This window comes from Ochotona curzoniae, unplaced genomic scaffold (genome assembly GCF_017591425.1).
Source record: "Ochotona curzoniae isolate NIBS_2020 unplaced genomic scaffold, NIBS_Ocur_1.0 scaffold_3835, whole genome shotgun sequence".
NCBI lineage: Eukaryota > Metazoa > Chordata > Mammalia > Lagomorpha > Ochotonidae > Ochotona > Ochotona curzoniae.
In genome coordinates this window covers 32,370,215-32,397,354 of record NW_024467114.1, presented here as the reverse complement: position 1 = coordinate 32,397,354, position 27,140 = coordinate 32,370,215, and the positions used below count along the sequence as shown (strand labels likewise).

At 41.2% G+C, this 27,140-nt stretch overlaps 1 protein-coding gene across 2 annotated transcripts in view; it reads left to right on the top strand.

The window, feature by feature from the left end:
• The first annotated feature begins 12,849 nt into the window (after positions 1 to 12,849).
• HDAC9 (histone deacetylase 9) overlaps positions 12,850 to 27,140 on the top strand; it is a 579,622-nt gene continuing 565,331 nt past the window's right edge. For both annotated transcript variants that reach the window (XM_040964718.1, XM_040964724.1), the window contains exon 1: positions 12,850 to 16,353. In XM_040964718.1, the coding sequence (XP_040820652.1) occupies positions 16,317 to 16,353 (37 nt within the window). In that variant the 5' untranslated portion in view covers positions 12,850 to 16,316. The remainder of the gene's footprint in view (positions 16,354 to 27,140) is intronic.

Below are 27,140 nucleotides of genomic sequence, written 5' to 3'. Positions count from 1 at the left end.
ACCAGGAATTCTGTGTAGGGTTCCGGTGTGGTAGGGACCCATATGCTCTGACCATCATCTGCTTGTCCCAGGATAAACATTTGTAAGAATGCTGGTTGGAAGCAGAGCTGGGACTTCAACCAGGCATTCTGATACACATGCCAAGTAGTGGCTTAACAGGCTGAGACACAAAACCCACACAAGCAAATGGGTATTTGAAAATAGGACTGCAGGGGCCCGGCGCGGTGGCGCAAGTGGTTGAGTCCTCGCCTTGCAACCCCGGGATCCCATACGGGCGCCGGTTCTAATCCCGGCGGCCCCGCTTCCCTTCCAGCTCCCTGCTTGTGGCCTGGGAAAGCAGTCGAGGACGGCCCAAAGCTTTGGGAACCTGCACCCGTGCGGGAGGCCCGGAGGAGGCTCCTGGCTTCGGATCGGCATAGTATCGGCCCGTTGCGCTCACTTGGGGAGTGAATCATCGGACGGAAGATCTTCCTCTCTCTCTCTCCTCTCTCTGTATATCCGCCTTTCCAATGAAAAAATAATAAAAATAAATCTTTAAAAAAAAAAAAAAAAAAAAAAAAAAGAAAATAGGACTGCAGGCAAAGTCTGAGGCTAGCACAAGAAACAGCATGGGAGCCTTCTTGAGAGAAGGGGAGATCCTATAAACGTAGAGAAGGACTTTGGGAAGAGCCGAGAAGTTGGATTAGGGAAGAGGATGTACAAGGAAGGGGAGAAGATGGCTGGGAAGGAACTGTATAACCAAAGGCAGGGACTGCATTTTAAAACACTCTGACAGTGTGCACGAATGGTGCTCTGTTGGAATGAGTGATGCCACACATTTTCCTGTGTTTTAACCCTTCTGTGGTCTTCTTCCTCCTAGAAAGAAGCAAGCAAGCATTCTAGTCATAGGGTCCCAAAGCTGGATGGGATCTTTGATCCTTTCTGGTCTCCAAGGCCTGATATCTGATCCAAGTCATTTGTTCCTGGCTCTCGTTTGAAAGCTATACCAAGACCTTGACCATTGCTTCAAACCTCCACATCTGTAGCCCTTAGCCATCAAAACCGTTGTTCTCTCTTAGCCAGATTATGATGGTGCTTCTGACTTGCTTGGTCCTTGTCACTGTGAACTATAACGAGCCAGAATTAGGGGGATCAAATTAGGAACCAGAATTAGGGATCCTGTGGAAGCCCCTTTCATCTGATGAAAGCTCAAACAGTCATGATATGCTTGGATGTTCGATGTCAGGAAATCTCACCCCTGGTAGCTCACCAAGAGTCTTCTGGAAAGATTTGAAACCATGTTGGTGCTTGGGCTGCAAACCAAACCAGGCAGGTGTGAATCCTTGGTGGTTGAGCCTTAGCAAAGCGTTCTTTAAACTTTTTCCCTTCCCTTCCCTTCCCTTCCCTCCTTCCCTTCCCTTCCCTTCCCTTCCCTTCCCTTCCCTTCCCTTCCCTTCCCTTCCCTTCCCTTCCCTTCCCTTCCCTTCCCTTCCCTTCCCTTCCCTTCTCTCTTGATTGCCCATCCACAAATATCTCATAGCCTGGGTCAGACAGAAGCCAGGAGCCAGGAACTCAACCTCTGGTATGATCCTGTTTCTTTGCAGAGTATATATCAGCAGGGGGGCTGAAATGGGGAGCCGAGCTATGACTCAAATTCCCGCACTCCAAAATGGTGGATGGATGGGCGTCTTAACTTTCAGGCCACACATTCACCCAGGTTTAGCTTTCAAAGCCCGCAGGTTTTGCATATTAGCTATCATCAATGTATATGTTTCAGTTCCAATTCTTGATTTTTTGCCCCTTGGTCACAAAGAACAGGGAATGCACTCACAGATAAGTGCAATGCTCTGTAGCAAATGCCGTGCTAACTGGATGAGTGGATTGCTACGGGAAGCTCAAAGGAAAGCAGGTGTCTGTCTGCCTGGTGTCCCATAACAGAAGTCTTATTGCCTGGGTGGATTCCGCAAGGAACCCTCCTTTCTCCTGATTCTGGATTTTGGGAGGTCCGAGGTTCAGTCCTTTGTGACAGCGGCTATCTGGCTCATAGATGCTATCTTTTCTCCAATATCCTCCCACAAGGAAAGAGTGCAGGAAACTCTCTGAGTCTTCCATAAGAGCCCTGATCCCATTTTCATGGTCTCACCTTTTTGACCTGCCACTTACCAAAGGCCCACTGTCACATGGAATGAGCCCTCATCAAAGAAGCTTTTGGGGTACATGGATACTAAGCTTCCCACACCAAGAAATTACAGGGTCATCCAAGTGCAGGGTCATCCAAGAAGGGGTTTCCTGTTGGGACTTACAGGTTGAGGAAAGTTTTCCCAGAGACTGAAGTGGAGAACGTGCCTTCAAAATGTCTTCATCCATTGACCATGGCAGTGGAAAGGAAATGTGATGGTGTGATTATGAGCTGAGCCTTTGGGACCAGGCAAGCTTGGGTTCCCTTACCTAGGAAAATGACTTCACCTTGAAGGGCCCCTGAGGCCATGACTGTGACAGGGTGACAGTGCTAACACTGTATTCATTGAGAGAGGAGAGTTGCTTGCTGGGCTTGCATGCTTTCTGAAATCCATATAAAGGTAGCTTTTGATGACAGCTGATGAGGGCTTTTTCGAAAGACAGCTGAAATAGCATTGCATGCCCATGGCTTTTGTTGGGCGCTGGGTACCCTTTGCTACACATGGTGCATCTCGGACAGGAAGCTCCACCTAACTTGCATTGGTGAGGATTTCAGTGCTCCTCACCCCACTGCAGAGCTACTGAGTCAAACTTGCATTTCTCACCGGATGTCCAGAGATTAATGGTGCATGAAGTTAGAAGAGTGGGGAATGCAGGAAGAGCTGTTGCCTGAGTGTGGCTTGGAGGTCCTTCAAAACAATGTTTCTCTTTTCTAGAAGTAATTACAACACAGGATTTAATGTGATAAGTGACATGACACGTCCTCACCAAATGCTAAAATACAGCAGATTGTTTGAAGCTCAAATTGAAAATAGTAGAAAGTTCTTTTTCTGACTGATAAAGTCTGAATGTTCTTACAATGCACACTTTCCCTTTTCTGCCAGCCTTCCAAATGCTGTCGATGGCAGAGCTTATCATAGATCTAAGTGTGGAGCTAAGTTTGTTCATGCACATTAGGAACAACTGACCCCACAAGAAGGAGTTGAATCCAAGATCTGAAAGAAAAAAAGAACAGAAAGTACCAGAAAGTTCTACAAGTGACCTGCTTATTATCGGTCTGTGAGATAAAACCGACTGTCCAGGGAAAGGTCATGGTTATGACAAGCATGTGAATGAAAATAAGGCAATTATCTGAAAAAGATTAATTTTTTTTAATTTCAAAAAAGTGTTTCTTTGAGAGTTCCCTGTAGCGAGAGACAGAAAGCCCATCTTCCTGTTTGTTCCGTATACATGCCATGGCCAGGGGCTGGAGCTTGGAGCCAGGAAAACAACCGAGATCTTCCACCTGTGCAGTGTAACGCAGCGGCTTGAGCTGTCACTGTGTCCCACACTCTGTGTCAGCAGGCACTTGGAGTCAGGAGCTAGCGGTCCAACGAAGGCCACTCCGCTGTGGTGCAATGGCGTCCTTGCCAGCATCTTAACTGCGAGGCCAGGCACCCTCCCCAGAAAACCAAAAAGAACCTTCAGTTTCTCTGCCAACATTCTAAACAAAACATGGGTTCATTCATTATTCTCCTTTTAATGGTGCTAGCTTCATCTTGTCAGGTTTCCTGCCTCAACGTATCCTAAGAGCTTAAAGTGATTTTAGGAGAAAATAATTTCCGCCTGATCATTGCAGTGGACTTTATAGTTTTTGAAATTCATTTTGCTTGCAAAAACAACAACAACAAAATGAGCCTACCAGATTTGGGGATTTGGGGATATTTTGCTTCAATTTTTGGTTAAAAACCAAATTACCTAGTGTAGTAAAATCATATACAATAATTAGACGCGGATATTTGCGTTTTTCACTTGCTGTGATCAATAATGTTTAACCACACTGAGTAAGTTCACTTGGGATTCTATTTTTGACTCACTGCTGTAAATACGAGAGAATTTTTCAGATCATGCGTTGCACCGATATGATTTTGATAGAAAATTTTGGAAATGATTCGTTGTTAATTGTTGTTGATTTTTTTAAAGATTTATTTTTATTTTCATTACAAAGTCAGATATACAGAGAGGAGGAGAGATACAGAGGAAGATCTTCTGTCCCATTGATTCACTCCTCAAGTGAGCACAACGGCAGGTGCTGCGCCGATGTGAAGCCAGGAGCCAGGAGCTCTTTTAGGTCTCCCACGCGGGTGAGGGTCCCAAGGCTTTGGGCTGTCCTCGACTGCTTTCCCAGGCCACAAGCAGGGAGCTGGATGGGAACTGGAGCTGCTGTGATTAGAACCGGCGCCCATAAGGGATCCCGGGACGTTCAAGGCGAGGGCTTTAGCCGCTAGGCCATGGTGCCAGGCCGTGTTGATTTTTTAAATTGTTGTTGATGAATGTAAAGACCTGTTATTATTTTATTTCAAGTTACCTTTTTGCCAGCTAAGATTTTGGTTTTTATTTCTCACAATTTTCTTCAAATTGAAATCTCCTAATTCCTTTTTTTATCCCCCAAATATTGTATAATTGCCTAAACGAACACATTTACCTCAGAAAGGGGCATGTTAGGAGTTTAACAAATTGAGAGAAGGGAAACCTGAGAGATGTGTACACTGTATAACAGATAGTGTAAAGTATTAGTATTGTGTTTTGGTTAGTGTGTGATGATGTAGTGAATGACTCACTTTCATTTTAGCAGTGAGCAGTTTTCAGTTCTTCTTCGCCATGACCATGTTGCCGATTTTGTTCGAATGGCAGGATTTACTGGCATGTTTTCGGTGTCTGGTGCAAAGAATTTGATTAGAAAGAGGAGGCGAGTTAGTATATGATGTGCTCTGTGTATCAGCAGAGCTTGTGAGTAATTTGGATTAGTCATCATATTTCTGTTGTTTTTAGAGTTGCAGAAACTCTAAGAAAAGGGCTTAAGTGGCTGCCTTCTTTGTGATGTTTGTTCATTTCTCTTTCTAGTTATTCCTTTTTGCATTCGGCAGAAAACCTTGCAGAAATCTTCATGGGAGAGCTGATGTGTGATAGCCAATTGAAATCAAGCCATGCAGGTCATTCTTCAAGGACCTTTCCCTTTGGCACCCCATTTTTCAGCATTGTTCTATGTTCTTATAATGTGGGATGTTTCAAGCCATCTACATGACAGGGATGGAGTAGGAAGACTTAGTTTCTCAGTTCCCAACTGATGATGACTGGACAGCATAATAGAGATTATTGTATCCAGATGTGAAGATACAATGCAGCATACTTCTCTACTTCCGAATCAAAGATGGACTCCCAGTGAAACTGTTGGATGTGTCTAGACAATAGGATGCTGGACTGCCTGACATTGCCTGTACCAGCAATGTCAGGGCACACTTAAATAACAGACTGATGGACATATGACTGCTTACGAAGAACTATACTGTCATAATAAGATGGGGAAATCAGTCAGGGGGTGGGAATTTAGGAAGGGAAATTCCAGACTATAAAATTCAAGATTAAAAAATAATAATAAAAATAAAAATAAATTACAGGTACATGATATCTATAAATGAATTCTTATGTTGAATTTTATGTGATCTGGTTTTACATTTGACTTGTCATTTTAAAGTTTCATTTGATAGACATCATTTCCATTTTTAACTAGTACGCTAAGGGTTTATATGATTACCGATAGTTGATATAGGAGAATCATTTCCTCTGACATACAGAGTTACTTACCATTCTTACCATAGAACAAAAATGTTATTATTTTAGTTTACGTGAGAAGCTAGGTAGTAATGGTCAGAACATATAATGCTGTAGCATAAATGATGTGTTTTGTTTTTTTTTTTTCATTAAGCTTGAACTGTAAGAAATTGCTATTTAACCATTTCTTACCTATAGATGTGACATGTGAGTATGGATCTACCACATACTTAAAGCCAAAATATGGAATGTTACACTCATTAAAACATAAAACAGGGCCTGGCACAGTAGCCTAGCAGCTAAAGTCCTCGCCTTGAACGGTATCCCACATGGGTGCCGGTTTGTGTCCCAGGGGCTGCTCTTGCCATCCAGCTCCCAGCCCGTGGCCTGGGAAAGCAGCCAAGGACAGTCCAAGGAGTGTGAGAGACCCAGAGGAGACTCCTGGCTCCTGTCCTTGGATCCACTCAGCCCTGGCCGTTGGAGCCTCTTGGGGAGTGAATCAGTGGACAAAAGATCTTCCTGTCTGTCTCTCCTCTGCTCTGTATGTCTGACATTCTAATCAAAATAAAATAAAACAAAAATCTTTTTAAAAAGCATAAAACACAGAGTGGGTAACACCTTCTCTTGGGTGCAAATTTTTATGCTTAAAAAAGAACAGGAAAAAGCAAAGGAAAAAACGCATACTCCTGAGGAAATTGTTGTTTTTGTCCCATCGCATAAATGTGAAAAAGCTAATTAAAACTATTAATAACCAGAAAATTTGAGATAAAATTGAGGAACTTCTACACCTAGAATTGGATACAACACAGAAAACGGGGGGTCTTTCAAAAGAAGTTTTCTGTTTTGCAGCAATTATGAAACCATCCAACTTCCTGATTTTAATTAGTGGAGGACAACTTCTGGGCTATTGTAATCTGCTTTTGGTACTTATTGCCTTTTTTATTTTTATAGAACTAAATAAAATAGTAACAGCAGTTTTTTTGCAAAGAGGGGGAAAAAAGGAGGTTGCATGAAAAGTGTTCTGAGGGACCCGCCAATAAATAGGAGAAACCTAACATGGCTGAAGCAATATTTATTTAATAAATGGTCATGACTGGAGACATCAGAATGGAAATGAAGTACGGTTTAAAACTCTCCTCGCTTCAGCTCGTTTTTTGGTGAGTTCATTGAAATAAAATGGGATTGTAAAAACGTAAACTAGGACTCTTTTTCTCTTGCAATTCTCATTCCTGTTGGAAGAGGAAAACTACACAGCAACTTCATGTGGGGAACAGTGGAGGAGAATGAGTGTCCTGAGGGCTGTCTCTGGTTGCCTTGGCCTTGGCAGCATCCTGGATACAAGTGTGCCTGTTCTGTGCTGGGGCTGCACCCACAGCTTCCAGAGATGGATTTCATAAGCCCAGATCCTGAGACGTCGTTGTCAGAGACGTCCTTGGTGAATATGTTGAAACCAGAGCTAGGTTCCCAGACATGCGTGAATAATGTCAAGGCAGATGTCTTGGTTTGCAATGAGGATTCTTTGCTCCAGATTGTTGAGAGTACACATGTAAAGGGACCAGGGCTGACTCCATGAAGGTTCCTCTCTCAGAAAGCCATCTACAATGACAAGTTTGCTGGACAAGTGTAGGCCACAGTGAATGGAGTAAATTGTGTCAGTGTTTGATGATCTTCCCTGCTATTCTGATGCCTCTGTTTCCACAAAAGTCATGCACCTGCCAGTGAGATCAGTTTATGTAGATCTGTGGGCCTGCACATGTTTCCTGTGGACAGTGCTTGCTTTCCCTGCAGCTTAGGGTTTTTTTGTTTTTTTAAGATTTGTCTATTTATTTGAAAGACAGACACACAGAGAAGAGATGCAAAGATATTTTTAGCCGCTGGTTCACTCTCCAGATGGTTGCAATGGTCAAGGCCAGGCTGTCAAGAGTTATGAAGAACATTGAGATCTCTTCATGGGTGGCAGGGACAGAAATACAATGGGCCATCTCCTGCTACATTTCCAGGAATGTAAGCAGAAATTTGAATGGGAAGCTCTGATAGAAGATGCCAGTGTGGCAGGCAGCAGCCTGGCCTACTGTGCCATAGTGCCAGCTCCTGCCTTGTTGATTTAGCTAAGATTCTTAGTCCAGCTCAGTCTAGCTCAGTGCTTGGTCCCAGAAGCACTCAAGAATTGTTTCATGAGTTAACACGGCCATTTACCTGCTTTTAACTTATGTTACCATTTTGCAAAACGGGTTTGATTGTTTTATTGTGGTACGAGAACATTTTCAGAGCATGTTTCTTTGAGACATCTTTAAAAGGCTCATGAAGATGTGCCTTATGAAAACACTGGGGACAGTTCTCAGAACTCTGTCGAAGTCACTGTACCACTGAGTTCTGTTCTTTCATTGATAGGTAGAGGTATCTGTTTGCTATTATCCTTACTTTTCTCATCAGACGTAGGGAGATGCTTTGGATTGTTTAATGATTTCCTTTCTGAGACTGTATATGCTTGTGTGTTCTCACTTTTGTGAGTATACTGATTCCTTTTCCCTTGATTGGGAAGATAAAAAGCTTTCTGATTGTTATATTAGTGAAAGTTGGGCATTTGCTTATCCATGCTTTCCAGTTGTCAGATAAAGATTTAGATTTGGGGGGACCAGTACAATGACTCAATTGATTACTCCTCTGCCTGCAGGTACTGCATCCCTTTGGGCTGCAGGTTTGTGTCCTGACTGCTCTATTTCCAACTCAGATCCTTGCCTGTGGCCTGGGAAAGCAGTGGCTGATGGCTCAAGGCGTTGGGCCCCTGCATCCTTATGAGTGCTCCTGCATCCTTGTGGGTGCTCCTGCATGCTTGAGTTCAGGTGGGCTCAGTTCAGCTTCAGCTATTGTGACTGGGGAAGCAAATGGAAGATATTTCTCTGCATCTCCGTCTTTCCATAAATCTGCCTTTCCAGTAAAAAGAAACTTGTAAAATAAAGAAGGTATAGATTTGGAAGGTTCTTTTCAAAGATCAACCTTCAAAATGAAATGAAGCTCAGAGTGTCCCTAATTCTCAGTGCTTTTCGATGCCCACAAGCACGTGTTCAGCACCTGCAGCCTGCCCCTTCAGCGTGTGGTGGTCCTGTTTCAGATGCCTCTGCCTTTACGAGGAATCTCAAACTTGCTGTTTCTGGTCTGATTTTCACTAAGAGCATTATTTTTTTCCTGCTGAAACTTCTGTTCAACTATGAAAAATAGCCAATACACAAAATACCCTGTCTGCAAATAGAATAGATGATTTTAATATTTGCCACAATACCCTATGGCATTAGTCTGGAATGTGGACTAATGGCCTGAAAAAGATATTAACTTCAGAAACTCTAGGAAAGACTAATCTCTCCAAATACTTCTGCAACCACCAACTTCTGTTTTTTATTTTATATTTCTATACCTCCAGAAAACAAAATAACACACACAGCCAAAAATTATTTCCCCTCCGTCCTCTTCTCCTTTCCTAAAAATAAATTCACTTTTGGTTTGTTACCCTAAAACACATGCCAAAATTCAGCCCAGAGTGAATTTTTGTTACCGATTTAGAACCCCAGAATAGAAACTGCTGACAGTTCCTTAAATGCAGTAACACTGGCAGGTGCCCTGGTAATAAATTCACAGGCTCTGAATCCACAGAACAATGAAGTCATGCAAATTGGAGCATGGAGGAAGGATAATCAGAAACAAATGGCAGAGCAGTAGGTTGTGCACCGTGGTTTTAAGAACATGAAGCAAGTAACGCCAAGAGATGCTGGAAAGTTGGAGATTTAAAAGGGCTGCACAGGCTTAACTCCTGATAGCAGTGTGAGCTGACCAATGGGTTGATTTCTCATTTCCACAACCATCACGTTGCAGTGGAAACTGAGTATAGATCTTACATGTTGTGTGTAGCTCCTAAGAGGTCAATGGAAAATGGAGACTTGAACTGCCTGAGCTTTCAGAGTTGCTTTAGCACCGTTCCCATCAGTCATCCTTGGGTTTGTTGTTAGATCTGAGTCAGTCTATAAGGCCATACGTTAATGGGTTCTCTGATTTTTAAATACACCTACTGATTGTCTTTTACTTTTGTTGCTAATCTCAGATATCATTGATATAATGTATTTTTTTTAAGATTTATTTATTTATTGAAAAGTCAGATATACAGAGAGGAGGAGAGACAGAGAGGAAGATCTTCCATCCAATGATTCACTCCCCAAGTGAACACAACGGCTGATGCTATGCCGATTCAAAGCCAGGATCCAGGAACCTCTTCCGGGTCTCCCACGCGGGTGCGGGGTCCCAAAGCTTTGGGTCATCCTCGACTGCTTTCCCAGGCCACAAGCAGGGAGGTGGGTGGGAAGTGGAGCTGCTGGGATTAGAACCGGTGCCCATATGGGATCCTGGCGCCTTCAAGGCGAGGACTTTAGCTGCTAGGCCACGCAGAAATTTCACTCAGCTGTGTGTGTATTGCCCAAACTCACAGAAGGTCCCGAGAATCCTCTGATGAGAAATGCGTTGAGCCAGATTCTTGTCTTTTGTTAAATTTGGTAGCCTTTCCGTAGCCTCACGTGCCATGCATTGAACCTATAAACTTGTTTTAAAGCGGTGCTATTGATTTTTCTTTGGCATTCTAATTAACGTCTTTCTCAGTTCGAGTTCATATAGATCTTGGTAATTTTCATGGAGTCATTTCCTATTTACACATTTCGAAGTCACAACCACAATAAGATGGGTCAGTAAACATAAAATGGTCTGTGTGGCCAAATCCTCCTGAGAATTCTCATTCTACCTCGCTTTTCTTAATGTCTTTGAATTCTGGCTGAGCTTACGCACGTGTGTGTGTGTGTGTGTGTGTGTGTGTGTGTGTGTGTGTGTGTGTGTGTAATATTCTAAACAAATGAACAGCAATTTCCAGTTACATTTCTTCTGAGATAAAGCTTTTCTAATGCAATCAATAGAAGATAGTTATAGATAATGAATGACATGATTGAAACAACAACAGGAGGGACCACATTGAAAGCAGACAATAGTGTCAATATCCAAACTTAGTAAAGAAAAAAGTGAAAAGCATGCCTTTAGCTTTGCTGTACTAGACATAGGATTGAAAATAAGAAATTGAGATTCTGCGGCTTTCACGTGATGTATCAACAGTAAGAGAATTACAAAAGTCAAGATTGTGCTGATTTACAGGGTTAGACACTTTAATCCGACCTTTTTTGCTAAAGCTAAAGGAAGTTACTCATTTTTATGTTTATTTGATTGTGCAATAATTACTTTTGGTAAAATCTGAGAATGTGCCTTACAACGTTCAGATGATAGAGACCTGCTATAATATCAGAAGCAGGTGCAAAAACTGACTCCTAAAAAACAATTATTAAAAACGTCAGGTGTTGTCACTTTTAGAAATACCAATAAATGGAAATTGTTTAGAAGAGTTAGAAGGCAGACTATGAGCCTTGAGCTGCAAACACTGGGTAGGATGGCAATGTTCTGTGTTTGAAAACCTGCCAGTGATTTCCAGCCTGCCCTAACTCCAGCAGACTGGGAGGCAGTGGTAATAGTCCTGTGACTGCGTTCTTGCATCCCATGCGAAAGACCTGGAGGTTTGGCCATGAGGGCGTTGGAGGGGTGAGCCGCAAACAAGAGCTGTAGCTCTGTCTTTCTCCATTTGTCTAGCAAATAGATCGAAGTTTAAAAATGAGTACAGAAGCTGAAATGAGGTATAATGTTAATTAAAAATTAGATACACGTTTAAACATGGTTGGAATTAAAAATGTCAATGAGTATAATTTGAAACCAGAAAATTATATTTGAAATGAAAGAAACTGAAAAAAATTATTTAAATCTTACTACTCAAAGTGTTTTTTTAACCAGTAAGCTTTCCAAATTTTCAATAAACCCATATTTTCATGAATAGAAATCAGTAGAAATTATTTCCATTAATGTTTTTGAAAGTAAGATAATTCTGACTCTAAAGCCTGCCCATATCTTTTTATAAGATATACCTATAGGCCAATCTCTTTTTAAATATGTAGGCAGAATTCTAATTATAAATTTAGCAAATTAAATTTCTTAGTAACTGAAAATAATTCACCTAAACCAGGGATGGCTTAGAGAAAGGAATTCATTAGTGATTAATCAAAGGAATAGATCAAAGGAAAAATACTGCATCAGAGATGGATAAAATGTATGAAATTTAAATTACCACCAATTCCTTGGGGGAATATTAATAAACTAGAAAGATATAGCTCTCTCCTATACTTGTTCATGTAAATGTAACCCATTCAATATCCCAATTAGGTGTGCAATGCCACAGGCATTGCTGCTGGATGCAAAATATGTTTCACATTTAAGAGCTTAGTAAAGATGCTTGGGGATGTTTGTGTCTTAAAAATATCAGAGGATTAGGGCACGGCGGCGTGGTGGTCTAGTGGCTAAAATCCTCTCCTTGAACATGCCAGGATCCCATATGGGCGCCGGTTCTAGCCCCAGCAGCCCTGCTTCCCATCCAGCTCCCTGCTTGTGGCCTGAGAAAGCAGCAGAGGATGGCCCAAAGGCTAGGGACCCTCACCCGAGCTTCTGGCTCCTGGCTTCAGATCGAATCAGCTCTGGCCATTGCGGTCAGTGGGGAGTGAATCATCGGATGGAAGATCTTCCTCTCTGTCTCTCTTCCTCTCTGTATATCTGACTTTCCAATTAAAATTAAGTAAATCTTAAAAAAAATTCAAAGGATTATACTTGCTAGACACTGCACAGTGAGAGTAGAGATTTAAAGTAATCCCACAAAAGATGACAAATGAGAGGTAAATGGGCCTGGCGCAGTAGCCTAATGGCTGGAGTCCTCACCTTGCACGCTGGGATCCCATGTGGGCACCAGTTTGTGTCCCAGCAGCCCTGCTTCCCATCCAGCTCCCTGCTTGTGGCCTGGGAGGGCAGTTGAGTATGGCCTGAGGCTTTGGGACCCTGTACCCTTGTGGGGGACCTGTGAGAAGCTCCTGGTTACTGGCTTCAGATCGACTCAGCTTAGGCTGTTGCAGCCACTTGGGGCATGGGCTGGCGAATGGAAGACCTTCCTCTCTGTCTCTTCTCCTCTGTATATATCTGAGTTTCCAATGAAAACAAATAAATACATCTTTTTAAAAAAATGATAAAAAAAATAGGTCTAGAGAAGCCATCTCAACAAATTTTGGACGATGTGAGTAAGGTTGGTTTCAGTAGCAGAAATTCAAACTCAATATTTGTAGGTGAGTGAATCTCGTTGCCCTTACCTGCAACGGGTGCAGGAGTTACAGGTGTGGGCGAACATATAACCGATTGAAAGTTCTGTTCTAATTACTACTCAGCCACTCCGTTGCTTCTCTTTTCCCTTTGCTTAACCACCCCGCTCACTAGGAGACCACTCTTCTGAGCAGTAGGGTTCCAGAATCTGATTATTTCCAGAAATTAAGCCACCAAATTATGAGAATTGGAGAAAATGGGCTGACAGGGAGCTGGGAATAAGTTGATAAACAGGAGATTAAAGTGTACAAACTAAGTATGAGAAATGTCTCTGTGTTTTTATTGCCTGACAGCCATCTTTTAGAACTTCCGAACTTGCAACCCTAAAGAGAGAAAAGAATACGTTGAAAACAGGAAGAACATAAAAAGGAGGAACTCAGGAAATGCATTTAATGTGGGAAATGAAAGAGTTTGTTACACAATCCGACAGTAGCTTTAATTGGACAAGAGATGCCACTTTGGTTTGGAGGTGTCTTTCCTCGGTTACATTTGTCCCTTTTGCTTCCATTCTTCTGCTGGCTGTTTTATCCATTTCTGGTCCTGTATATTAAGAAGAGTGTTTCAAAAGTTCACGAAACAGGGACACATTGGGAAACCTATGCATGACTTCATACTTTTTTTTTTTCTCAGCACCAAACTTACCTTTTAATTCCATTTTTCTAAGGTATTGTCGAAGTCCCTTCCTGTGCCACCAATAATCCTATGTTCCAGTTCCCTGGTTTATACAGCAGGCAGGTTGGTAGTGAAGCTCTCCCGTCCTCCCTCGTGGATTACTCAGAATCACATTCCAGGATTAGACTAAGCCAGCATAGTCTTGATATTGATGGATATGTCACTAACCGTGGTGCAACAACAACAGGAAGGTTATATTGTTGTTTGTTGTTTTTTCATTGCCTTAAAATTTCAAGCTTCTGTTGGGGCCAGGGAGAAGGAGATGGGTTAGAATGAGGTATCTCTAATATTAAAAAAAGAAGACAGGAAGAGAACTGTAGACAAGACTAACAAAGGAAAGGTAGATTCATTAAATAATGAGTGGGCATAACGGCTAAAAACTACTCTTTATCTATCTAAGAAAGCTTCCATTTCTCTATCACAGAAGGAAGTAGAAGGAACTGTGACCCGTGCTGTACACAGGATGGTACCCAAGGGTCGCTTTCCATCTCTGTCTGATGAATGGGCGAGGGAGGATGGCAGGTGCAATGGCGAAAGAAAAGATTTTTGCACTTTAGACACTAATGCCATCTGCATTTGGTAGCTAGCAGCATGTTTTACTTGTTTATCTTACTGTTGATAAATCTGTATTGAAAGCATAGATTATACAGCAAAGGAATCTTTAATGCAAAACAGTGTACAGTTTTTTGATGAAGATAGTTAGAAATTCAGCCTCTGCAATCAGAATGGAAGGGATCAAACTTTCCCTCAACTGCTTGCTGTGGAGAGGGCCCTGGGAAATTAGTACAGCTTCATGGATTTTAGTTGTGCCATCTCTAAATGAGAAACAGCAATAGCACATAGAACTTCTGTATAAGGTCAAATAGCTGTGATTGTTACCACTGTTATTGTAAGCATTTGGTCTAGCCTCATTTCAACTACCCTGTGCGATGCTGCCAAGCTCTGATCATTCTTGTTTATTTCTATGTTTTCATATTTTCACAAACACGGATCCAATTTTAGTCTGTGTATAAACCACAGATAAGCAAACAAAGCACTGTGCCGAGGATTCTGTAGAGAGACCTGTGGATACACTCCCCTGTGTATTGTGAATCATGTATTTACTGCAAGTAGGTATTTCTCAATTGAGTACATGCAGATCTTTGTGTTAAAGGCTATATAGGGCTGGTAGATGGGACAAGGTGGAGCCAGCGGTGCAGACACCTACAAATGCCACGGTGCAGTGCCTGATGCAGCTTCCAGCTCTTGCGGTTTCAGCGGTGGCAGGTGAGGGCCCAGGCAGGTGGTTCTTGCTCCCAGCATCCCGTTGCTTGGATGGGAATCCTGGCTCCTTGGCTTCTGGCATTGGCCCTGAGCAGTGAGTGTTGCAGGTGTTTGATGGGATCTCCCTCTACACTCTCTCACACACAAATAAGTAAAAATGTTCAAAAAAAAAATAATCCAGTGTGAATTTGGCTTCAGTTCTAGTTGTGATTCAGTTATTATTGATAATTCAGTCTCATGTTTGACATCTCTGGAAATTTGCTCTCCAAGAATCTTTTATTCTTTTAATTCTCTGTTTTGTAAAATGGCAAACTATTGACATTGCTTGTTCTTCTATTTTCTTTTGAGGAAGCCAACTGAACATTAAGTTCTCTGTGAAAAGCGATGGTACCACATACCACATACTGCCAGTATCTAAAAACTGCCATTCTGATGGAGTGTCCGAAAAAGGGTGGCTGCGTGAGACTCACATGCTGAAGTTTATAACTGAGACAGATTTGGTCATGGACTATTTCATAATTACCAAATTAAAGAACTGAATAAGGCAAACTGAGCTGTACCTGTGTCTAGAAACATAATCTGTTGGTATTTTTGTTAGTTTCTCCCCAGGGACGTTAATCTGTTATATAGGTAAATAATTTATTTCAGCAATAATGACAAAGTAAGGCTGTTCCCTAAAGATTGGTTATCATTTGGAGAAATTCACGAACTGCTTGCTATCTGAGATATTTTTAAACTAATTTAGTGACTTTTAAAAGAGGAACAGCAAGTCAGCCAGCTTTCAAATGCTCTCCCGCCTCATACTTCTCTATTTTATTTATAGTAGAGGAAAACCTTTCTTCATTCCTTCCTGTCAGCTGTGCAGAGGCAGTTCTACTAAAATTGGGTAGAAGCGGCTCCAAAATACACTGCAGCACTCCAAGTTAGCCTCTGTTAAATAATTTGAGGATGAGGATTATTTTTCTAGCTAAACTGACTTCACGGTTCTCTGATATAGGTCTTTATTTTAAAAAGCAGCTCATTTTTAAACTCTCCTGTGTAAGGCTTGAATTATTCAACCAGGAGAATTTCACTTTGAAGAGCAGTTTGGAACAAAAAGTATAATGAATATTTCTTAGGCTTTGGAGTCTTCTGTTAAAATAATGTGAATTGTTAAGTTCCATATGGAAGATTCCTCCCTAAGGATCTTTCTGGTCCTTTAACAAGGTGAGATTTGCTGGGTGTGTATGTTATCCAGCGGGCTTCACTACCCTTGAGCCCAAAGCCTTGTGGTCAGGTTACAAGGCTCTCATGATCAAATGCTCTTGGAGGGGCATGTCTGGCAAATAGCTGTGCACATACCACCAGTTCAAGAAAGATGATTCATGTTGACGAAGCTGTCTTTGAAACGTGAAGGAGATGGTAAGCTTCTGTGTCTGAGTGGACATTCAACAGCTGTAGATGAGGACTAAATCACTTCACTTGCCTTGATCTCAGTTTCTCATCTGTAAAGATACCGTCACAGTGAGCTTAAAGACATGGGATCCTAAGACAGCATGAAAATACTGTGAAAAATATGAAGTATGATGTAAAGATAAGCCATTCTGACTTTTCACTTTTGTTTTCTTACCTACAACACAGCAGAAATAAGTTTGTTTGGTTTTTTTTTCCTGATAAACAAGAAGGAAAGTTTAAAATTCTGGTGTTTAAGGTAATTCACATTCAAGAAGTAGAAATACAGTGTGCACTGGCCTGTGATGACACGAAGGTCGGTTGAATATAATTAACTGAATATGCAATAAAACCTTGTAAGTTAGTAAATTAAAAGTAAGTGGTGAGGGCTAGGGGTTTGAGGAGGTGTGGGAAATCCCAGGGTCTATAGAACTATATCATTAAAAAAAAATAAAAATGTGCCATTGTTATTCAATGGAAGATGGGAATGGAGGAAGCTAAACGAAGATGATGTTGATATGATAATGACTGTTAAACACACACTGAGTCTCCTTGGAATTCAAGTTTCTGGCTTTCTTTTCACAAGTTAACTTATATAACATTTGTACTTGTTTCCAACAAGAGTATCAAGAATCCATTTGGCATTTTTCTGCTTCTGTTAAAATGTCCTGTGATTTTTCTTATCTATTCTATTAATATAATGACTTTTATTAGCTGACTTTCAGAGGATAAGCCATTCTGACATTACTGGAATAAATCCTGCTTGGTCGAAGTATGTCATTCTTTTCATATAATTCTGGATTCTGTTTGAAGAGTATTGTTGTAGAGTTTTTGCTTCTTATAATATGAATCACAGTAATGCCATTTTTCTTTAATGAATTTGGAAATATCCAGCTTCTGTTTTCTGGAAATTTACAAATAACTGGTATAATTCTTTTTCCTCTTTAGTTCTTGAAAAAAAAAGTGAATAGTTTATATCTTGTGGGACTGAAGATATTTTTATGGAGAAATTTTAAATTGCAAATCTGTACACTTTGAGATAGTGTTGTTTATGGTGACTGGTTCTTCTTTAATTTGGTAGTTTGCCTTTTTTGAGAAATTTTTGCATTTTTTCTAAGGAATATACAGGCATAAAGTTGTCAATGATGTTTTCCTAAGTCTCTGGTATCTGTAGTGAGACCATGGCTTCCATTGCTAGTGTTGGTAATTAGTGTCGTCTTTGATCGGTTTGGTAAGCCATTGCTATTATTGTTATTAAGACAGAATGAGAGGGAGAAATGAGAGGGAAGAGTGAGAAAGTGAGGATGTGCTGGTCTACCCCACACACCACGGGGACTGAGGTCCAAAGCGAGAAGCCAGAAACTCCATTCTGGGCTTCCAGGAGTATGGCCAGGACCCCACTGCTGGAGCCATCCTTCCTGCCTCCCACGGTACACAGAAGCAGGAAAGTGGAATCAGCTGGAGTCAGAATGTGGCCCCAGGCGCTCCTGTGTGGGATGCAGGCTTCCGAGCTGATTTCCCAACCCCTCTGTGCAAAGCCTGCTGCTCCATCAGTCTCACGGATTCCTTCAGTGCTCGATTGTGTTTCTGCTTTTCTTTTTCTGTTCTGTGGATTATTCTGAGCTTACTTACTGCCTTATTCAGTTTGTCCTTGACTTTATTTTTTTCCCTAAGGTGGAAGCAGAAGTAATTGACTTGAAAACCTTCTCCTTTTACAATAAAGGCAGGCATTTGATGTTACAAAATTTCACCTGAGTACAACGCTTGCGGTGTTTTACAGATATTGCTACGTCATTTTCTCATTTTCATTCAGTTAAAAGTATTTTTGAATGAAAAAGCAGCTGTTTGAGGTGATATGTTAATTTGCTTAATAGCAGTGGTCACTCTGAGGTGTACATTCAGAATTTTGTCTGGTTCACCTTAAATTTCTATAATAAAAAACAAAGATTAAAAAATGAAAGCTATCTTCACCTTTGGTTTTTTGATCTATTATTGATTAATCCCCAATTATTGTATAAGTTTGGGTTTTTTTAGTTTTGTTCTTTGTTTTTAGTTTTTTGGAGGGGCAGATTTACAGAGAGGAGGCGAGAGAGAATGAGAGATCTTCCATCCTCTGGTTCACTCAACAAATGGCTGTCATGTCCTGAGCTGAGCTAATCTGAAGCCAGCAGCTAGGAACTTCCTCTTGGTCTCCTGTGTGAGTGCAGGGATGTGAGGACTTGAGCCATCCTCTGTGGCCTCCCCAGGCTGTAGGCAGGGAGCTGGATCAGACATGAAGCCCCCAGGACTAGAACTGTGCCCATATGGTTTGCCACCACCCCTGGTGGTATGAGCCACCACATCAGTTCCAGCCGATTTTATTTCTTCAAGCATCTCCCACCCTTCAAGGATTTCAAATACACATGTTTTGGGCCACTTGATATGATCCCACATATTGACAATGTTCTGTTCTTTAAAATGAACTATTTGTTTTTCTAGTCTTTTTTTTTTTTTACCAATAACTTCTGTTACTGTGCCCTTAAGTCCACTTATTTATTTTTTTGTAATGTTTGGTTGTTAGAGCTACACAGGTCATTTTTGTTTTGTTTTGTGTTTTATGTCAAACACTGCCGTTTCCATCTTTGGAGCACCGATTTTTCCCCTACTGTTTTCTATGTCCCTCCTTCAGGTTTTGAATATGTGGGATGCAGTTCCCTAAGTGTTCCAATGTACGTTTTTTTCCCCATTATGTCTAGTATCTCTGTCAGTTTGGAACTTATTTTGATTGTTTTTATACTGTTCATTATGTGCCATCACTCTACTTGTCTGAATGCCTGGTCATTTTTGTTATATGCCAAATACTGCACATTTTACCTTTTTTGGTGTGTGTGCACTGATTTTATGTATGTGTGCTCCAATACTGCTCAACCTTATTCATGAAGATACTATTATTTGAAAATTGTTTTAACACTTTTGCTTCAAATTAGGCATCCTTAACATCTTGGGTAATTATTGGTGGGAAACTCCTTCACTTTGCCATTCCTAATGTCCCTGATTCCTGGGGTTTTCCTTTCCCGTTGGTGGAAACACGTGCTGTTTCTGACTTCTTGTGCCCGTCAGGCTCTTTGATCTCTGTGAGTGTTGTGTGCCTGATTTCAGTTAGCTCCCTGCTCTCTGGGTGCTGCTGCTGATGTACTCCAAGCATTATGCCAGGGAAGGTTTTCTCTACAGGTCCCTGCTGCTTTTGGTCTTGCCAGTGGTGCCCTCTCTGGTGGACACGTGGTTTGGTCTTGCTAGTGGTGCCCTCTCTCGTGGACACGTGGGTGTGCTGACACTTTGACCTTCATGATGTGCCCACGTGCTTGCTGGGTTTCTTTTTGCTCTACCAACAGAGACATCTTCCCCAGACCTGCAAATGAAACCGTCTTTGGGTTCATGCTGGGGGGTATGATCAGCTCTGACAGGACTCACCTTGTTGCTTGATGTGCAGGCTTCTTAAAAGTTGTAATTCGAGTGCTTTGTCATTGTCTTGAAAGTCCAAGATCCTGACTCCTTATCATCTTTTAAATGTTGAGTTTCCTCCTTTTTACCATCAGGGGAACCCGTTTCAAGTCAGTACTTCAAGTGCCTTATCTAGTTAGACGTGTTCTCGTACTTCCTTTTTTTTTTTTTAAAGATTTATTTATATTTATTGCCAAGTCAGATGTACAGAGAGAAAGAGAGACAGAGGGAAACATTTCTGTCCATTGATTCACTCTCCAAGCAGCCACAATGGCCGGAGCTGTGCTGATCCAAAGCTAGGAGCCAGGAGCTTCTTCCGGATCTCCTACGTGGGATCCTCTGCTGCTTTCTCAGGCCACAAGCAGGGAGCTAGATGAGAAGCGGGGCTGCCAGGGTGAGAAGCGGGGCTGCCAGGGTGAGAACCGGTGCTCGTGAGGACTTTAGCCACTAGTCCACCACTCCGGGCCCAGTGGTGCCTGCTTTAAGGCTCGTTGAGGGATTTAAGCAAGATGCCATGCTGAAGCATTTGAATAAGCACATGCAAGACTCCTATCAGTTACTAGTTTTGTTATTTGAGTCATGTGACCCTTCTCCCTCTTACACGCATGTATATTTAGATTAAAATTCAATTTCCACTTTTGTGAAATAGTTTCAATATGGGAAAGTTTAAATTTGCAAGTGAAGGGTTAAGTGGATCTACTGAGTGCGAGGAAAGAATCCTGTGGCTTCCAAGGCAGTCAGGTGGTAATCATTAACTTTCAGTTTGGAAGTTTCTTGGGAGAAATTTTGCTAAGAACCCTTGATGCTCAGGATGTTCTCGCGAGAATGGATGTCCCTGTTCAGACAAAATCCCAGCAGCAGTTTCCCCAACTCATTTATTTGTCATTTGGATCCTCTTTGTGCCCACTGGCATAAAATTTCCCCCAGTAAAGGAAAATGCACATTTAGTCCCATCTCTCTAATAGAAACTGGGCTGTTTAACCAAACAAACTTGGCAGCATGGGACTTTAACATATCTCTACGGTATCTTACTCATCAGTTTTTAAATGCTTAGGTCACCAAAGTACACCACGAGAACGGTTTCAGCATTCCCTAAGGTGAAATAAAGAAGCTACTTACAAATAAATACTTCATGTCTTAAGAACTTTTGGCAAGGGAGGTAATTAGTAACTTGCTATTTAAAACCTCCAAGGGAATTCATGGTATATAAATTCTCAGCATACAGTTGCAATGCATTAGCCATGATTTCATGGCAACAGTATCAGACAAACCTGAAGTGACCAGAGTACTCAGATATCTACTGAAAATTTGTCTCTTTGTGTCATTATGTAATGTTGACAGTGAGAAGGAAACATCGCTTACATTGATATTAAAACTAGAATTCACATTCAAATCTGGGAAGGCACAGACTGAGATTCAAATATATCCCTTTATGGAAGAGCAAAGTATAAAACATGGGAATTAATTTCTACCTTGATCTTCAATGCAAAGCTCTTCTGCCCCTCCTACTTTTATGGATTGCAATAAAAAAAAAATGCCTCCCTTCCCATTTTACCATAGACTTGGTCTATAGCTACACACAGTTTTGCACCAAGAAAAAAGCCATTTCCTTAGTAAATTCACCTTTGCTTATGTATTTATTTCTACCACAAAGACTCATAGTACACCCCCCCCCCCGCAAAAAGATAATAACAGATGATATTTGCTATAGGGCATATATCAAATGGAGTGATATAATTCAGAAAAATTTGGGACATTTTTTTCAATAATTCCACTGTGCTGAGTCATGACCAAGTTATACCTGTCTTCCAAAGTGAAGAGAAGTTAAAATATTTTGGTAAGACATATGAGAAATTATTCCAAGAAATGGTATATTAGAAAACAGCTAGTTAAAAGTGAGTAGAGTTCTCATTATAAATAATGTCCCAAACCAGGACATTCAGGTTAAAAATAAAATGGAATAAAAAGGAAATTTCCTCTGAAAATCTTTTTTTTTTTTTCCTTTGGCAAATGCCACACTTAGCATCTTGAATCAAATATGTCCAAGTAGTGTTCCGTGATGAGGATGTCACTCATTGAGTACTTAACTGTGTAGTAGGGGTTAGGTTAAGTAGGGGAGAGACGCAACTTGAGTGACTTTTCCCAGCAAGTCTGTGAGGCATTAGTATTTGTGTCTAATGCACTTTGAGAAGTTAAGGATATTTATTGGTACGGTAGCCAGAAAAGAACTGAGATCAAATTGCCCAATTGCTGAGACAGACTGATAATATTTCCGAGCATTGTGTTGATTTTTTTAGCCTCCAGAAATAGTTCAGATAGTGTTAAAATAGCAAAGCAAATCACTCTGTTGATCTTAAAAACATTTTTCTTTGCATCCAGAATTATCATTGCAAAGTTGTCAGGGAAGATAGGAACCACATATTTTGAGCCTTTGTTTTGGCATAAAAAAATAGAAGTTAAAAATCTACAGTTTGTTCCAAGTGCATCTATGCGGTGGCATTTGGGCATGATTCCAGGGGCACAGATTTAACTTGGAGTTTTTGTGGCTGTTACTGGGAATGTACTGTTTATCAGATTCAGTGTGAACTGCACAGTTGAAGATTTTCTAGCAAAACTTTCTCTTTTTAGCACTTGAAAAAATTTCTTTCACCAACTTTTAACAGTTGATAAGTGAAATGCATCTCTGATGAGCAAATCTATTAAAGCGTTATGAGTGAGGTCATTCCACAGGCTTGGGAAAATCTGACCTAACTGCTGAAATCTCCTGGCCTGCTGTCTTAAGAAATAGAAGCGGAAGATGTGTGCAGTCTTTCATTGCCACGAAATCCACAGCCTATGGATATCCTGCTAGATGGATACATGCGTTCCTGTGAGCTGTACCAGGTAGTGTGCGAGACAGGTGCATTGGACAGCTGCACATCCTGAAAAGGGTTACTGCATTTCCAACGGCCAGAAGTTCCTTTCTCCGGATACCTCTGTGTCTTTCTATATAAATACTTTCAAATGAAACATGAACAGGGGGTGTATTTTAGCATATAGTTGAAAATATTTCCCGTCTGGCTTCTCCCTTGCTTTCAGAAATTTCTCTTTTCTTTATGCTTCACAGTTGTTAATTCGTGCAGATCATGTTCAAAGCATCATTCCTTCTCCCGCTGCAAACGTCAGATGAAGAGCTCATTGACTACAGAAATCATGACTCCTAGCCTACCGCAGCAGAGTCCCAGAATGCGTTGATGTAATGCTTTTTTATTTGGTGGAAGGGTGTGACGTCTTGCAATCAGGTTTTTTTTTTTAATCCATCAACAGAAAATGAAAAGAAAATGATGGCTCTTTGTGTAATGTACTCAGGACTAAAGAGGGGGTGCTCAATTAGCTTATTTCCCCCTCCCCCGGACCTTGTGTGCCTTTGTTTTCCACAGTGGATGATTATCCGTTCGGCATCTCCCTGGGACCTCTGATGATTGCCTGTGCTTCTCTTGGGTGACTGGTTCTCTTTTCTTCCCAGTTGGTGCCCGCTATTTTCTTCATTCAGCAATTTATTTTTTCTTTTATCTGTATTTTGGGGATTTTACTCCCCCTGCTGGCCCCTGGCATGTATCAAAGTTGAGTCTTTTCCAAGAGTTCTCGATGGTTTCTGTTTGGTTTTGAAAAGGCTCATGTATGTTTCATTCCAAGTACAGCAGGCAGTTGCATGTGTTTAAAGGTGGATATGTTAAGTGCTCAGGAATTAATTTTTCTCGCTTTTTGTTCCCTCCCGAAAGAGACTGGAGTAGGTCAGTGTTATATTAGAACACAGACACACACACACACACACACAAAAGATAGCTAAGTTTTTGAATGCTAAATGTATTTGTTTTAATTACAAATCATTTGCTAAAGAGAAGTTGTATTGTGGACCATCATAAAGAAAGTTTCCCTGTTCTGATTTAGCAGTAATTGTGCTACAAAATGAATTCGTTTCTCTGGAGTTCATAAACTCTTGATTTCTTAGGGAGGCTTGATGTTGCAAATAACCAAGTGAGAACTTTTCGAAGTACATTTCATTCGCCGTGCTGTGAGTAGAGGCGTATCCATTGTCATAACATTTTTCATGCCTACTTCTTAAGGAGGGAACTTGCTAGTTTAAATCTCAAAAATTGTCACATACCATTTTGGCTTTTGCAGTTTGGCATTCATTTGCTGCTTCCGCACACCCATGACACAGCTGCCTCATTTTCCTTTTGTTTCCCTTGAGCTACAAGATCAATGTGAAGATTTCTCAAAAAACCACTTGTTCTAGCCCAGAGGCTTGCAGTTTTCATATCATTTAAAGCTAAAGATCATATGACTTGGAAATAAACCTGTTAGTAAAAATTTGGTCCAAAACATACTTAGTCTGTGAACATTTTTTAGGCTTTTGTTTTTTTGGACAGCAGTGGAACTGAAGGGTGCTTTTCCTTCCATGTCTGTGGTACACGATGCTGTATTTTTTTTTGTCAACTCTTGTAGGTTAATATTATCTGATATTTCAAAGCAGCCTTGGGACTTGGGCATGAACCATCAGAACATTATCTGAGGAGAGTGGAATGGGCTCTCTGTCCCCTAGTCTGGGTGTGTCAAGTTCTTCACCATGTTTTCTCATTCAAGGCAGGAGCCATCCTGGAGTGTCTGCAGCCCCAGGCTAATGTGAAACCTGACTGGTCTGTCTCTTCTCATGACATCATGAGTTCAGAGTTAAAAAAATAATAATAAAGTGCTGTCCTCTCTACACTGAACCGACGCTTTCTAGGATTCCTCTGTGGGACACAGAGCTGTGTGGGAAGTTTGTTACTTGACTGTGTTCATATGACTGTGTGCTCAGTTCCAGCCACCAGCACTGCAAAGTGTATACCACTCAGTAACCAGCACAGGAAACTGCCGTGTTGTTTTTAAAGCATGTGAAGAATTTTCCCGAAGGTCCGGGACATAAGTGCTTTGTCGGCAAGCTCATGCTACCAAGAAATAAAATCGGAAGTTTCTAGATATTATAAGAATTTGATCACTCCCGGAGGATAGTTAGGAAGAAGTGCTTTAGATTAAGTCTACATAGAGACTTCCAGTACTGGTACATCCTTCTTTGGACATTTGCTTGGATTCATAGCCAGGAAGAGAAAAACAAAAACTAAAAAAAATACTCACATGCAAATTGTGTTTATTCTCATTCACTTGGATTAAATGAAAGAATCTTGGGCTAAGTGGGCACCAGACAATATTTTTTAAATCTTCCTTTTGGCCCTTTTTCTCTTTGTAAAATGGGGCAGAAAGTGTTGATGCAAGGTTCAAAGAGTCATGCTTTCTTTTTTTTTTTTTAGATTTATTTTTATTATTATTATTTTTTTTAATTGGAAAGGCAGATATACAGAGAGGAGAGACAGAGAGGAAGATCTTCCGTCCGATGATTCACTCCCCAAGTGAGTGCAACGTGCCGATGCTATGCCGATCCGAAGCCAGGAACCTCTTCCGGGTCTCCCACGCGGGTGCAGGGTCCCAAAGCTTTGGGCTGTCCTCGACTGCTTTCCCAGGCCACAGGCAGGGAGCTGGAAGGGAAGCGGGGCTGCCGGGATTAGAACCGGTGCCCATATGGGATCCCGGGCGTTCAAGGCGAGGACCTTTAACCACTTGCACCACCGCGCCGGGCCCGAGTCATGCTTTCTTGCTGGATCTTCCTGAAGGAAAGAAGCGCTCGGTAGCAGGTATAGAGCCGAGAGGGTCATTGATGCCCTAACCGTTGAGTGTTTCTCAACATTCTCTCATCGGAGCTGTCTCCAGGATCTCTGGTTCAAAGCATCAGTTTCTAGGTTGCTGCCCTAGAGGTAGTTTTGTCCTGTGGTGGAACATGGACAAGCATAAGCACCTCAGATACCTGTGGTCAGGAGAGTTTGGGAAGGCTTCATCTGATTTAAAGAGTGTGTGTGTGTGGGGCGGTGGTAATTAAGACGTGAGAATCTGGACAGATGGCTGTTGTCATTCAGGAGCTGCTGTTTTACTACACTCGCTCAGCAGTGCCTCTGAACCAGAGTTGGGCACCTTTGCCAGATGTGTGATTTTCAGATGTGTCTTCCACCCTCTCTGACGCTGAGTTTCTCATTTTAAAAACGACTTGAATACCTCATCCATAGTTTTCCTGGAGGATTCAGTAACTTATACCTTCGTCTCCTCCCCAGAATGGTTGACTTTTGCTAAGCCATACCTGTTTTTCACTCATTGGTCACAGAGTGGCAGTGGTCATCTGAGTATTCGTGTTGTAAACCAAGTTCTCATGATGAAATCACACATGTATAGATAAGCCCTGCAGCTGCCCCCTCACCCTGCTGCTTAATGCTGACACCTCAGCAGGTGGCCTGATGTACAAGAGCATCTCCTTAGGTACCCACAGCCTCTGCCCCTTGTCCCTATGCTTTATTTTATACTGTTGTAATGATAACAGCTAGCCTCCTGTGTGGTTTTTCCCTAGGATAATGAAAGTGCTTAAGAAGAGTGACTTTGTTCATGGTCACTGCTATAATGTCACAGTCTAGCACATAGCAGGAGCTCAGTAAATATTTGAGCAGTGAACACTGAATTGGGAGGTCAAGCCTGGTGTTCTTTATGCTAATACAGAGTAGATTGATATTTATTAACATTAATATTGAACAAAATATTACTATCAAATGAATTGCTTTTATAGTAGTATAATATGTCATCTAATGCTATATACTTTATGTGCCTATACATTTACAAGCATGCATTATATGTTGCATACAATGTTATATACTTACATATTATACTTAATATACTTGTGTACTTACACATTATACATAAATGTAATGTCATATAATACATATAATACCAACATATTATAGTAATAACATTGTAATAGTATGGAAAATTCACATGTGACATCTTGGTAATTACCCTAATACTTTCTGTGTACTTCTCATAACAAAATATCTATCTTGAATTTCAGTTTGTGTATTAATAGGAGTATCACTGTGCAGAAGTTAAATATCTTTCTACAGAAAAGGTTTATAATTTTTAAAGATCTTTTTATTTGAAAGGCAGCATTGTGGAGAGAGATGAAGAGACAGAGAGATCGATCTTCCATAGATAGGTCTACTTTGTAAATGACTATTGGCTGGGTCAGACGGAAGACAGGGAGTCTGGAACATCTTGCTCTCCCATGTGGATGCAGGGGTCCAAGTATGGGGCCATGTCTTTCTGCTTGTACAGGCACATCATCAAGGAGATGGATCAGAATAAGTAGGATCCATTACTCAGAG